At 44.9% G+C, this 15,610-nt stretch overlaps 1 protein-coding gene across 1 annotated transcript; it reads right to left on the reverse strand.

Annotated features, from left to right (window-relative positions):
• Positions 1–899: 899 nt before the first annotated feature.
• On the reverse strand, positions 900–3,391 carry SSTR4 (somatostatin receptor 4). Its single transcript, XM_019516712.1, has one exon. It carries the CDS (start codon positions 2,774–2,776, stop codon positions 1,550–1,552), a length of 1,227 nt encoding a protein of 408 aa, XP_019372257.1. The 5' UTR covers positions 2,777–3,391; the 3' UTR covers positions 900–1,549.
• Between the last annotated feature and the right edge of the window lie 12,219 nt (positions 3,392–15,610).

The raw sequence follows: 15,610 nt of genomic DNA on the forward strand, positions 1-15,610 counted from the left end.
TTAATCAGAAAGAGCTTTACTATTAACTACAGTGGGAGCAGATGTAGGCCTGGTCCACACTGAAAGCTGAACCGTTAGCATTCTCCCAATTAGGACTGTAATTTTTTTACCAGTAGAACCGTCCCAGTACAAATTTGAGTTGTGGATGCATTTATTCTGCTGTAAAAGGGCCTTACCCTAGGATAGCTTATTTTTATACTTTTATGGGAACAGCATTACTGGTATAGAGCACCTTTACGTTACACCTGAGTCTACTTTAAGGAATGCAGCCTCAATTTCACTTGAACTATACCAATGTGACCTAAACCAGTGTGGTTTAAGTGACACAGGGCACATCTGTGTGAGACATTTACTGCTGAGCTGCCTAATTAGCTCTGCAGTAAACGTCTCAGCGTCCATATGTGAGGCCCTGCAAGGCCGAAGAAACCTAATAAACTCTGCAGCAGGTTAGTACTCACAAATACAAGTACTATCCTGCTGCAAAGTTTTCTTTGTGCACAGCAACAGACATGTAGACACTGTTCTGGCTGGCTGGGGCACGAGGGTGCTTCAATGCAGGGCCTGCCAGCTGGCTAGCCCTGCACTGGAGCAACCTCCTGCCCCAGCCAGCCCCTCTGCAGCAGACTGAGCTGGGTCAGCACCCCTAGGCTGGTAGGCTGGCCCCTGGGGCCCCGGGGCTGCTTCAACCCGGATCAATGTGCTGCGGTTCCATGCACATTCAAATGGTGCATCTGGGAGCAATAAACTCTGGTGTGATATGTATCAAAGTTTATTGCTGCAAATTAATTGCACATGCAGATGCACCCACAGTGTTGCAGTGCATACCAAGCTCTGAGCACTTTTGAAAATCCCATCTCATAAAGGTGAAATGGCTGAAAAATACTGAAAAGGGCTCCCTCTCAAACTAATAATAGTAAAATCCCTCCAATTTTTTTTCTGTTTTTTTTAAGCAAACTGTTTCCTCTAAACATGTTACTGGCTTTAGAGGGAAAAGTCCTATTCTCAGTGAGATTGCCTGCAAATTCCTGTCAATGCTGTCAGCTATGAGATTTGGACCCATGGCTTACCATTATGCCCAAGTGCCCTGTACTGAACAAGGTCATAGGAAGCAGGCTATTCCATATAAGCCAAACAGAGAACTCCCGGATGGAAATGTCATGAATGGGAGTGACGGAAAAAATATGCTGGATTCAGAGTGGTCCCTTACCCCTAAAAGCATGGAAACCTGACTTGGAGTAAGGTGCTACTTGATATGGCAAAGAGGGGCACACTCTGGCTCTAAAATGTCCAAACATTTGTACAAACCCCATCCCACCTTAACATGAAGGAAAGGTCCTACCTAGAAGCAAGGAGCCCTCACACAGAGGACTTACACAGGTTGAGTAACCCCCTTAGTCTGTGTCTACGGAGCAAGTTGGAGCAGTAGGTGTGGAGAAAGGTGCTCTCAGGTGATGATGTTCTCTGGAAGGCGCTGGTCCTGTGGCAGGTGGAGGCACCCTTTCGGAAGGCCAAGGTCCTAGGAGGAAGGATGCCGAGGCAGAGGTATCCTTTAGAAGGTAGTGGTCTTTGTAAGAAGGGTGCCTGGCTTGCAGAAGGGCTCAGGGTGCACAGGCTCCTGCTGGCAGGGCAGGGTCGGGCACATGCAGCCCTTGTTTTTCTCATCGCCCCGGGTGTTGGCACAGTAATCCAGTGGCTCCTCCTCCTCCTCCTCTGCCTCATCCAGGTCCACTGGGCAGCAGCAGAAGCTGGCATCAAAGCATCTCCGCAAGACCCCCTGGAAGGAGTGCCTGAAGTTCTCAGAGAGGAAGCCATACAGGATGGGGTTGGCACAGCTATTGGAGTAGCTGAGGATGAGGGATGCGTTGTTGACTGTGGCATCCAGGCGGCCAGGCAGCAACAAGTTCACCAGCTGGACCACATAGAAGGGCATCCAACACACCACAAACATAGCCACAATGATCAGCACCAGCCGGGTCAGCTTCCCTTCCGTGCGCCGCCGCTGCTGCCAGCCCACCCGCTGAGCCACCGCCCGCATCTTGCCCACGATCAGTAGGTAGCACAGCCCCATGGCCAGCACTGGCAGCAGGAAGCCCAGCAAGGTTGTGTAGACTACAAAAGCGGCCGACCAAGCTGGACTAGGCCACAGGAGGTTGCAAGCCACCGCGTGGCCATCACGTGTGGTGGCTGTGCCAGCAAAGATAGGGATGGGTGAAGCCACCAGCAGTGAGAGCAGCCAGACCCCTCCATTGACCATCTTGGCCACCCGCGGCCGGCGGTAGGTGGCTGCCCGTAGTGGATGCACCACAGCAATGTAGCGGTCCAGGCTGAGCACAGTCAGGCAGAAGACACTGGTAAACATGTTGAGACCATCCACGCCCAGCACGGTACGGCACAGGGCCCGACCAAAGGGCCAGTGGTGTAGGGCAGCAGAGGTGGCCACAAAGGGGATACTGAGCATGAAAAGCTCATCAGCAATGGCCAGGTTGAGCAAGTAGATGTTGGTAGCTGTCTTCATCTTGGCATAGCGCAGGATAACAAAGATCACCAGCGAGTTGCCTACCAGCCCCAGCAGACACACCAGGGCATAAATGAACTGGATCACAACCATGCCTGCAATCTCTCCAACATTGCCTCCCCACTCCTCTTCCCTTGGCTGCTCTGCCAAGGAGGCACTGGTGTTGGGAGGGACATCTGAAGCCGTCCAGCTGGATGGAGTCCACAGAGCCCCGCTCACTTCCTGGGATCCTGTAGGCAGGTGGTTAGCATCTGTGCTCATGTTGACGGCTTTCCCATAGAGGAATGATGGGTGGTGGGAAGAAGAGAGGCTATTGGGTGATGGAGGATGTTACTGCATGGGTGATGTGGTGGTAACAGGGGTGGAGGCAGAGGATGGGGGCATGGATGTCTTTGACTGCCAGGGAATGGAGCCTGCAGAAGGATGGAGGCTGGTGTCAGGAGAGATGGTTTCTGCTGAGGGATGAATGGTTGTTGCTTGTCAAAGAGTGGTTTGCTGCTGAGGGATGAAGAATGCTGCAGGGATTGGAAGATGCTGGCTGCCAGGTACACTTCTCAGCATGCAGATGGTACAAATGCAGAGAGAAAGAGAGAGAGAGAGAGAGAGAAGGAAATGAGAGTTTGCAGCTCATGGAGCAGCGGCAGCTGCAAAATGTGCTCGTCAGTGCTGCTGCCCGAGCATTCAAATCCCTGTGTCACACTTTCACTAGCTCCAATCACGAGCAGCCCCCCTCACAGGCAAGGGGGTCTTTGATTTGTTTTACATACTGGCGGTATTGCATGAGAAACCAAAGCGGTCGGCATTTCCCAATTCAAACAGCAGGCATAGAGCTGGGGGGGGCTGTATAGCAATGTCATTTTGCGCGAAATCTCAGCAGTCCCGGCAGCTTGCAATGAAATAGAATAATATCATCATTAATGAGAATGGTGCTTTTTCATCTCTCTGGAGGTGCTTTGCAAACCTGAATGATTTAATTACCCCCCTGCGAGGATGGTAAATATAATGAAAAACAGACCTGGGCAGAATTAATCTTCCAGCTCCTTAGGGCCAGATTCTGATGGGTATTACCCTACTCTGCAAACAGCACCAGTGAGATCAATGGGCTACTGGCAAAGCAAAATCCTACTCAACTTAAGGAAGTGCATGGGGATCTGGCCCTTTAAAAGTAAAAGACAGATCATTCTTCTTTCATTCAGGGTTATTCTGATTAGCTCAAATAATTTCCAACATGTGGAAAAACCTGTTTCTATGGAAAGGTACAACTTTCTCAGCGGGCAAAACCCCGTGTTCTGAATTTACAATAAACTATCAAACAACCTCAACCCATCCACCCCACTTCTGATTTAGAGTTGATATTCACCTGGACAGCACTCCAGAAATGGCTACAGAAAAGAGCATTTCCCCTTTTTAGTACAGACATCCTCAGCCCCTAAGAAGAAGCTTTTGGGATCATCAGACACAGATCAAACAATCCATTCCCGGTAACTATGCATACTAGCGGCTGGTTTCACTGCAGGGGCTTGCAGCCTGTAATACAGGCATCTTGGCAGAGGAAAAGGGGCTCATGGCATTGTCCCAGATCCAGAGCAATGTTTGCATTTATAGAGCACCTTTCATCCTAAAGGACCCGCACAAATTACATACATACAGGAATCAAGCAGGTACCTCTGAGAGACGGTCATGCGGGCGACAGCACACAGCACAATGCAAGGTGTCACCACATGGGCTAGGCACCAGAGGAAGGAAGGTTTCCTTGGCAACTGGAGAAGGGCGACTCTGATTGGCCAGAACTCAAGTGCTTTGTTTGAAATCACTTCCCACTGCAGAAAGGAGCAAAGGATGGAGGGTCATGGGGAGTCCCTCTGCTCTCCCCTAACTCTTTCTTCTGATTATATTTTCCTCTTTTGCCTCTCTCCGGAACTGATGTGAGCACACCAGCAGGGCAGAGGGGAAGGAAGAAGTAAAGCCCAATAAACCAAGACAGCTCAGAGCAAAAGGCCATTCTAACTCCTGTTGGGGCAGTACCTTACTTCCCCAGTTTCAGAGAATCCTAGGCTGCAAAGGGACCTGGCAGATAATCTGGTAAAACCCTCTGAACAGATACAGGATGCTCTGTTCCTAACCCATCCCAGGCACATGCTATCCAGCCTCTTCCTGAAAACCTCCAGTGAAGGGGATTCCACAGCTGCCCTGGGCAAGTACTACTGTCAGCTTGCATTACTCATAGGTGAGGTACTACATAGTGGGCACATCTACATGTGTGCTTTAATACCATTAGACTATTGTAATGTGCATTAAAGCATCACTGAAAAAACTGTGCTCTTTAGTTAATGCACATTAAGATAAACTAATGTGCATTTCCCTAGTACCTCACAATGGAGGGCACCTATACACGGGTGTGGAGCCTGCTCCGGTGTGCTGGAAATACAGCGTTGGAGCAGACTTGATTAATCGGGTCTGCTGGAGCGTGGTAATTACAGTGCTCCAGCAGCCTCCTGTGTCTCGTGTATCAGTATCCCTTTGCTTAAAAATGGCAGCAGAGGTGCTTGAACTAAAGTTTGTTTGATGAGCTTTAGTTTAAGCACCCATGTCACCATTTTTAAGTGCAGAGACACTGATACATGAGATGTGGTGGTGCTTTAATAAGAGCAGCTCTTGGCGCTGTCCCCCCATCCCCAGAGCAAATGTAAAAATGCCAGGAGGTATTAGAGTTAATGTGCATTAACTAAAGCAGATTAATGAATGTGTAGATGTATCCAGTGTGTGTGTATGGGTTTCAGAATTTGTACCTAAGATGGCAAAGGAGAGTTCCTCTAAACTCAGGCCCAGCAACAGAAAGGCAGGAAGAGCGAGAGCCAAAGTGTGTTTGATGGCTGAAAGATACCTTTGGAGACTTGGGGCTACATGGATATCTAAAAGGAGGTAGACATCTGACTTTATGAAAGGAGTCCAGTCAGACAAGCTGGACAGTGATTATATCTCAGGAATGTGCAGTCCAAGTAATGATCCCAAGCAGCCTCTGAGGAAAATCATGGCTGCTGCAGACCAGGCTCAAACCAGGGACTCATATACAGCTGTAACTGAAAATGGCATACAAGGATCTGCCATTGTAGCTTGTGATGCTGAGGCAAAGTGAAGGTGCTGCTATCGACATTGGAATGTCCATTTGTGACGTGAGACAGAATGTTTCTATTCAAAAGGGATTTGATTACTGGAGGCACTGGCCTTATCTTCTGCTGTTACTGTTTTAGTCTGTCCTGATACACATATTATCGTTGGCATCTCCTGCTGCTGATCACTGCCATTAGGATCCATCTTGTACAAGAGCTGTTTGGATGGAATACTTTTCCACACCAAAAATGCTGAATCATGCAATTTTTTGTGGCAAATTATTAGATATGATTAAATTTTGTCAGGCAAATTTCTCCATTTCCATGGAAATCTCTGGTCAGAGAAAGAAATGGCCACTAAGAGTATGCAAATGTTCCGCTAATTAGGTCAATCCCATTGATAAGGCCAATCTATAGTCTGTCTGACTCAGCAGAGGTGCAACTGGCAAGTACTGTGCCTTGGATGATGGCGGTGTCTGGTGCAGAAGCAGCGGCTGGAGGTTCACTGATATGCGGGAGGATGGATATGTCACCTCTTTTTTGGGTTTGGCGTGTGTCAAGTATCCACTTAAAAACTGATTTTCAATAGCAACAAAGGAGGTGACATCCTTCCCCTCAGAGGTGAACCTCTGGCAGCAGCTCCTGCACCATGTACTGCTACCATCCAGGCCATCATGAGCCACCACTACTGGTGCTGCTGCAGAGTGCAGTGGAGGAACAAGGGACAGTAGCAAGGTGCCCCCCAGCTCCATTCAGGCACATCTAGGACATGTACCTTGTTTACCCATCCACTGTTACATTACTGTAATTCAGACCAGGGTCTTGAACCTGGATCTCCTATATACCACGTGCATCTTCTTGCTACCAGGATATGAGCTGTTTTGGGGTGAGACTTATGTTTCTCTGATTTTAAACAGAAATTCAGTAATGCACCTGAGAATCCTTCATAGTAAAAGTTTTGTCAAAACTGATAAGAAGAACATTTTGCCTTACTTGGAGCAGGGGTTTAAACCTATGTCTTGCACACCCCAGGTGGGTTCCCAAACCACTGGTATAATGATTTTTCTAGGATGGATTTTGCTCTCTCTTAGTTTTCATGAAAAGTATTGGAAGCTCTCTGTGGGCACATCTACATAAGATGCTGACTGTGCAGTAGCTGAAAAATAATGCACAATATTATTAGGCTACTGTGCAGTACCACCACTTAAAAGATGTTCTCCAGTTACGCACATTAATTTAATACTTGCTAGTACAGGTTTCCTTTGCTTTATGCGGGTTCTGTATGTGCGAATTCACTCTTATGCAATGACCCTTTTTATACTAAAAATTAATTATATTCGAGGTAAATTCACTCTTATGCAACTGGTGTAGTGGAAGCCTGCAGTCAGCTGCTCTGTGTGGTGCATTGTGGGAGTGATGCACGCCAAAATATAGTCTCCTGTGTGGATCTGTGCTCCTCGCTCATTGTCTGTGACATGTTTCTGTAGCTGCTGTCCCCATTATAGCTTCTAAGCATCCCACTAGCTAACACTGCAGACCCTTCTCCACCCTTGCGTCACACCAACTAAACAGTTACCACCCGGTGCTTGTGTGTACTGTTTGCTGTTGGTGAGCACGAAAACTGTCTTGTAAAAGTGGTAGAAATGTGTCTAGGGGTCAGTACAGTCGAGGTCTTGGAATGTATCCCTATTTGTTACATAGTAAAGTGGGTTCCCTTTATGCGAATTTGAGTTATGTGCTGTTTTCCAGGAATGCATGTACAGCATAAAGTGAGGGAAGCCTGTACAAGTACTAAATAGATGCATAGTAGCAGCTGTGCAGTAGTGTCTTTATATAGAGTCACCCAGTTTTGCTTTAACATGGAACAGAAGCAAATGTCAGACCCGAAGTATTTTTTGATAGGATGGAATTCTTATTTTCTGGTGAGCCCTACTCTGTGACTGCAGAGAGTGCCTATTGGTGGGGGAAGCAGGGGATCGTATACAGATATTCTGATCATAATGATGGCTTTAAATTTTCAATCCAGGCTGGATGACAGTGGGGAAGGAAGGCCTACTTCTCTCAAGGAAGAAGAAAGAGACTCAGCAGTTTACATTAGGGAAATAATTGCTCTGGATTTTCTGCCCAAATCTAATTGGCACCATTAGAAACAACTCCCTTATGGAAATACCTTGGCATATTTTTTTGGCAAGTACCCATACATATTTCCTGAAAGGTATCTGAGAAGACACGCATCTTCCAAAATAGGTGGTCAGAGATTAGATCTACATACCTACCTGCCTTTTTACTTACCTTTCTCTACCTGTTACTTTTTTTTTTTAACCATCCCCTGTAATATATGATTCTCTTGTTCTTACTTAACTTTTTCTCCTGCTTGTTCCTCTAAGTTCTTGTTCTCTAACTTTACTTTGCTTAGGATCTTTGCAAGATGCCCAATGCATTTGTGCCCCTGCTATGGTTACCCTTAAACTTTCCAAACTTGGGCAAGTTGTTTATTTAACAGAGCTACCTCTTCCTAACTATTTGTCAGGCAAAGGAAAAGATTTTTAGAAGCCTCCTATAATAGCCAAATCACTGCATCTTCTTTTCTCATGGAATATGGAGGCTTATCATACAATTCAACATATTTTCTAAATTTTTCTTTCAAATCAGTAATAGTGCAGGCATCTGCTACTGCCTGTTTGGTTCAAGAGCTATGCCCACGTTTTGCAGGGTTCTTAGGGTAAGGTTCCCTGGCTCACAGTATGACCCTCCTGTACTATCTTTTTCTTAAACATGTTTTCTGCTACCTAGTGTTTAATCTCAATTACCAATACCAACAGCCACAAAATCAAAACCATGAATCATTAACAATCCTTATGTCAAAAACAGTCTAACCTGTAACCGCAGTGCAATTCAAAACTACAAGACCCTGCACACAGGCCAAGGGCAATTTAAACCTATAAAACCTTTTTGTGGGGTTGGTCTAACCCAGAACCGCAGTACCCAGCACTTCTATCACCGGGCGGTGTGCACACCTTTAAACAGACAAACAAATCAATAAGTGTAGCATTAAACCACATACACCCCACTTCGCATTCTCCACCAAAATCTTACTTAAAATTACCAATAGCTTAAATTAAAAGCGAGACCTTAAAAAGGGGATAAAGCAAAATGCCGTGTTTATTGGTTACACGAAGCAGATACATAAGCTTGGACACACCAGTCAGACAAAGACATACACAAGCATACATACAAACAGACACAAACAGGCATACAGACAAAACCACTCCAGTAAGATGTTATAGTTACCAGCAGATGTTACTCAATATTAGCACTGGATGGCCAGGTCCAGGCTTATTGAGGATATGAGCAGGGGTATACAGGCATGCACGCCTGTGCTCCATGAGGTTGCAGAGAGTGGATTCCCCATCTTGGCTTGTCTGCATCTCACTTTTATAGGGATTTCAAGCCTTTGTTCAGCATTGGGGTTTTTCCATGCTCAGTCTTTAGGTGATTCTAGTTTATCTTCAATGAGGTCATTCCAGTTATTTTATAGTTGGTATCTTTGCCTTGAAGCATTATGTTCTTGAAGCATTGTGTAATTCAAATGGCAGGATATGCAGAATTCCTTCTTCTCACTATCTTCTTTGAACTTGATTGCAGACGAGTTCTTCAGCCATCCATTAATTAGCTTAATTAGTTAACTATCTGGTAACTTATACATCAGCTCCTTGTTGCTTATACAATTAGTTAAATCTTCTGTTTTCATGCAAATAGTTGCCATTCTTTCACCATTCACCCTCTCACACAGATGCTCACGAATACAGGGCATATGGAGTTCATCTACTCATGTTAAGGAGGGAACAGGCACAAAATGGAGTTTTAGTTGTTCATACAATCATAGAGGTTGATCAATTCAATACGACTATCATTTAAACATAATAAATAAAGCAAAAAGTTCATACTACATGCTGAGTTGGAGTGATGTCACTAAGAAAATGGAAGTTCTCTTTTTTTAAAGACAGGATGGATTCTGAGAGGCCGGCAAAGATTCTGTAACAGACTTGCTATCCAATTTCATTGTTAAACTGCTAAAATACACTTCATAAAAGCTGTTCCACAAGGTGTGCTTGCTCCAGCTACCCGTTACAGGTGGTGCAAAACACTTTTTTTGTTTTGTACCACAGGCCTATATCTTGTTCCTGTGGAAGGAGATGATACACTGAACAGCAGCTCCACCAGCACCTCCCCTCAGCCACACATTCCCCTGATAAGTGCTGTGACCGCCATTCCTACCACCATGTTCTGAGTCAGGTAGGGTGGCCACTGAGGCATCCACCCCTTTGGTGAGGGGCAGGACCACCGGCCCCCGGGGCAATCAGTGGTGAGGGGTGCACCTATCTCCTCAGCCAATCAGTAGCAAGGGGTGAGGCCCCTGGGCCCCTTAGCCAATCAGCAGCAAGGCCCTGTGTCAACCATATGACATAGAAGCAGCCCCTGGCATCCAGTACTTCCCTCCCTGGCTGGCTCAGAACCCTGCTCTTCCTGGCTTTGAACCACCCTACCTCTAGGCACAGCCAATAGAAGTGTGAGGACAAATGATTGACAAGTATTCCCACCAAAGAATTGGAAAACAGGGCTTTTTGCAACCCTTTCCTCATTCAGAAATGGACGGGGAAAACAGTTTAAAAACAGGATGGTCTGGTATAAAACATGACCAATGGCCACCCAGAGTTTCAGTTTCCAGGTGATTTTCTTTTGCCACAGTGTTCAGCTTTCTCTATCTTTTAGCAGTGCTGCCACCTATCCTGATTTTGGGTAGAGCTTGAGCCAGTTTCTAGATGGAGCCAGAAGCTTCAAGTCCTCATCCAGTGTCCAGCCTTGCTTTGGGTAAATGACCAGACCAGTTGTCATGCACAACTTCCTGATTTACAGGTGAAGAAAGCCCAGCAGGGCCTGCTCTGTGTCAGGGCTACTACAACCATTGTGGTATGGATAGGGTTAGCAGTGAGCTTTGGTTGGAACGCTCTAAGCAGGTAGACAAGGCCTTGCACGTGCATTTCCATATCTCTGGATGTGGTCACCCCAGGTGGTTGGCTGAGGGATCTGTGACTGCAATAACTGTGATCAATAACTGACTGCAGCATGCCAATGGGTATGGACAGATTAAAAACCCTGAAACAGAGCAATCCCTACAGAACCTATGTATTCTGTAGTAGCTTGGTCAGCTTTTGAAACATGGATAGAAAGATGAGTAAGTGGATATACCATATCACTGAGCACAAGAAGAACCTGTATAGAAAAACAGGGTATTCTCCCCCCCACCAGTGCTCTGAATCTACAGACACTGAGACAGCCATGTCAGCTGATTTGGTTACAGGATGTTGTTACTTAGATATCTATCATTCATGTTGATGAAAATATTTTACCCTGGGACAAATCTTCAGCTGGTAGAAATTGGTGCAGCTTCAAGTAGTACTAGGTTTACATGAGGGAAGGCTAAAAGGAGGTACAGATGTTATAGATATAAACAACACATTTCATCATTGTAATTTCCAGTTGATTTTAGTATCTCCCTGAAGTATGCTGGGAATATTAATGTGGTGCAAATGAAGCTTCTGTCTCTTGAGATAATATGAAAGTTCCTAAAATAAATTGCTGCCAACTGATATGTTTCGTTCTAGGCGGTGGGGGCACAGTGTTTAAAATGATTCCTGTTACAGCAATAAACCGGAAAGTGTGTAATAAAACAATGTATTGGAATGCAGATTACATTGAATTGCTCAAAGTACTAGAAGCTAACAGGAAACTTTTAAATATTTCTTTACTGTAAAAGAGGAAACTTCTTAGCACTTACTAAGATGTTTGCCAGGGCTGTACCTAACATACTGTTCCTGATGTGGAAGGTTATTTTAAGAAAACAAGCAATAGTGTCTTAAGCAGTAAGGAAATTATTAGTTATCATTAGTATATAGAGAGTCACTGGAAATGATGACAGCTCATAGGCAAAATTTAGAGTACCAGGTATGGTGTTAATCATATGTCACAGGCTGTCATATTTCTGAATTCATAGGAACTCCATGAAGGCATATCATAGCCAAACTTGCATTGTTCTGAGTGTTATCAGCTGGAAGTGATGTAACTAAAAAAGCTAGTATGTCTCAGCTGAGACAATGCTGGGGTCTTTAGCAGGTCTTGTAGAGGAAGGCCTGGACTGGATCTCAGAAAATTGAGATTCCAGGTCCAGACACTGTGTCTGCTTCTGAATGTATTGTTAAGGCTCTTAAGATCAATGGTTGCCTAACATACTGATGCCTGCCCTTTATCAGGGCTGTCTTTGATTGTTGTAACACAGCATAAACAACAACCTGTTCAATAATTGAAAATTATTGGGAAAAACATAATTAAAAACCATTTTTTCCCAAATAAATATGATAAGTGGCAAGTCCTAATTTCTACCAGGTCTGCTCATGTGAGTAACATGGCCATTCCAAATCCATGCTCATAAAATCATCACATGGCATTGCATATTCATTTTTTCTCTCTTTCTCCCACTCCTACTCTCACTGTCTATGAATGAAGCTACCTGTATTTAGGTTGGATCAGTCACCTGGGAAAAGTCCTCATATTATTAGATTTGCCTAGAGCCTAGCAGACTGAACCATTTAACAGGACCCTTTTGTGTGACAGAGGTCATAGTACAAGACAGAATAGACAAAAGGAGCACAGGGAAACAATGAGATAATAGTGTTCAATATGCCATATGGCAATCTAAGCACCCCAGGAGCCAAATTCTATTCCACCTATTGGCATCTGAGTGGACTCAGGCATTTAACTGTAACTCTATTTCAATAGGTCCATGCCCTGACAATCCACTGATGCCTCTACTCTTGTAACATACCAGCATCTGATTCTTAAGACTGGGCCACAAAAAACGAAGCAAGAAGGAGGAAGATCCAACCACCTTTGGCATTAGCATTTTTTCAGGGGCTCAAGCAAGGTACAATAGAACCACACAAAGATGTCTAAGTCCACTTACATGCCTATTAGGTGGAATAGAATCTGGCAGGTTCTTCTTCCATGAAGGGTCTCTGTGCCACTCAACCTGAGAAGGGAACCTGTCCCTTTCCTATAGGGATGCGTGTTAATAAACTGGAAGACAATCACCTCTCTGCTAAGTCTGTTGATGTGGAAGCCTAATAGGACTATTTTCCTAGATGCAAGGCTGCTGGTGCCAAGCCCATGCTGTGCCAGACACTGGTGAGGCACATGTGTTCAGGGAAATAGGTTTCATAAGTTTATTGGTTCTGCTTTATTTTCTGGAGGTACCAACCCACCTCCTGACACCCAGATGAATGATGAGGAGTGCCACAGATGGCAGTAAAGGGAAGAATCCTCCCTCAGGGTCATGGAGCAGCAGCCCTGCCCTCCTTCAGAGGGTATTCCAGAAGAGTGCATCCATGCACATAACCCACAAAGGATATGCGAAGTGTTGGTCACCCAACTAGTTTCCTACTTAACACTACCTCAACCTCAATTCCCCTTTGCTCTCCTGTATAGGGAAGCCCCACTGCACTGGGACTCCACATTACAAAAAGCATAAATATCCCCTGTATAATCCCCCAGCTCTACCAGCCCGGTGATGCTGAAGCATGCTAGTTCCATGAGCAACTCACAGATGTGGGGATTGGGATTTTTGTCCTTTATAGAAGGAAGTAAAGAAAATGTGCTTATCTTCTAGTGCCTCCAGCTCTGCATTTGTTTGATCTCTGGGTGAAAGGCTGTGTTCCATCTGGTTTTATGGAGGCTGTCCTCTGCCCAGTATTTATTTACCTACTAAGAAATCAATGGCTACAGCTTTGCATATTTTGACTATTTTGACAGCTGGCTAATAAAAATATGTTCCTCCCCTACAACATGATCATTCTGAAGTTTTATCTTCAGGTAGAAAGCTTTTTCACTCAGTGTATCTTACTTTTGTGGATTTATCAGCTATGGAGCCATGAACTCACCTATTCTTGACTTCATGAACTGCTTAATGTAAGTTCCTATTAGACATGCTACTAGTGCAAAAAACTCATCGCTTAGACTTGACGTGCCTTAAGGTAAGTACAGTCAGGGCATGTCTACACAAGATGCTTTAATGCACATTAGCCTAATTTAATGTGCATTAAAATGGCTAAATTAAGTTAATTGCACCTAAATTTGATACCTGCATTTGTGCCTAAATTTGCGAGGTAATTGCAGATATCAGATTTAGGCATGATTAGTTAAAGTGCATTAATGCATGTGTAGATGCAACCTGGAACTAACTTTAGTGCTGGGTCTACCTAGCCACTAGGGGCACATAGCAGGGCTGCGGTGACTTGGTACTAACTTTAGTGCCAAGTGCATTAACTTTAATGCCAAGTCCCTGCATGTGTAGACACCTGCCAAAAATTTCTTAATGTGCATTAGTTTAATGCACATTAAATTTTATCATGCTTAAATGCATGTGTAGACTCACCCTCAATGTAGCTGTAGCGTACTACAGGTAGAGGGTCTCAAAGGCAGATATATGAATGACTTTGATGAGAGTAGGATTTCAGCCATGACTGCACAATCATTCTTCTGGGCCCCAGGACTGTGAAATATTCATTTAGTCTAGTGGTCAACAACCTTTCTAGTCCATGTAGGCCAGAAAAACCCAGCTTAGACCACAGGTGGGTGGGCAGGAAGGAGGGCACTAAGAACCAGCCACTGCTGCTGCTACCACTTCTCCCTGCAGTGGCACAGGAAAAGTGCCTTACTACCAAAGCCTCCTACTGCTGAACACCACTGAAGCCCCATATCTTCAGGCTGGATCAAATGGCTCTGTGGTGCATTGGCCATAGGCTGCTCACCCCTGGGTTAGTTTATATGGATTGCTTTTGGTATAGCTTGTTTAAAAATGTTACGTGCTGTAGATAAAATTATTGTTTATTATTTGTAAGACGGCAGTGGTTGGAGATACCAAAGAGGACCTTCTTTCCAGAAAGCTCAGAATCTAGACGGTAAAGACAGTTGGAGGAAAGACGAAGACCTCCTTTTACATGCAGACAACTTGGATGCAATGGATATGTCTACACCATGCTCTAATGTGCCCTGCAGGGATTCTCTTGGGGTCATGGAGGAAGCCTGTGGTAGAATCACAAATTGAACTTGCACCTCTCAAGCATTAGTTTACCACCTGGAACACACCACCAGGCTTCTCAGCTTCCTTCTGACCTAACTGACCTATGGGCCACTTCTCAACTTGTTACTCCAAGGGCCAGAGTCTGTTCCACCTATTAGGCATGTAAATAGACTTAGGCACTTAAGTGCAATTCTATTCCACCCTGCTTGAGTCCCTGAAAAACAGCCAGTGAAGAAGGAGGGTGGATCCTCCTCCTCTTTGATGAATTTTATGACTCAGCCTTAAGGGTCAGATGATGAGCTGCTTCAAAAGTAGATGCATTAATGGATTTTCAGGGCTTGAACAGAGTGGAATAGAATCACACAGACACTAAAGTCCACTTACACCTCCAATAACTGGAATAGAACTTGGCCCCAAGTCCCCTGGTGGCATTGTTTTGACAATCAGTGCTAGTTGCAGCTGGAAATTCTTGATGGCTCTATCACTTTTTGCCCCTCTAACCTGGCTCTCATTCATGGGCCTTAGGCTTTTCTCATAATATGTTTGACACTGCTCTGGTGGCAACCATGCCTTATTGGAAATAGACTTCTGGCTGGGGCTTCCCTGTTGAAAGTGGAAATTGGACCTCAGTTGGTTAACCTGGCTTGTTTATCTTTCTTGGAAGAGTCTCCACGATTTTCCGTAAGAACTAAAAGAAGATGTATTTGAAGCAGAGAGGACAAATCAGAATGAAAACTATTAAATAGATGAGCCTAACACAGCAGAGCCCAGACCATCAGCTCAGCCCTTTCAAAGTAAAACTAGATAGGAAACATTTTTCCCCGCAAAAAAATGCTGACACACATGAAA

Source organism: Gavialis gangeticus, unplaced genomic scaffold (genome assembly GCF_001723915.1).
Source record: "Gavialis gangeticus isolate Ggan-Ray unplaced genomic scaffold, GavGan_comp1, whole genome shotgun sequence".
Classification (NCBI taxonomy): Eukaryota; Metazoa; Chordata; order Crocodylia; family Gavialidae; genus Gavialis; species Gavialis gangeticus.

Excerpts from the sequence above, each read along its gene's own strand:
- SSTR4 (XM_019516712.1), bottom strand. The coding sequence starts at position 2,776 with ATGAGCACAGATGCTAACCACCTGCCTACAGGATCCCAGGAAGTGAGC.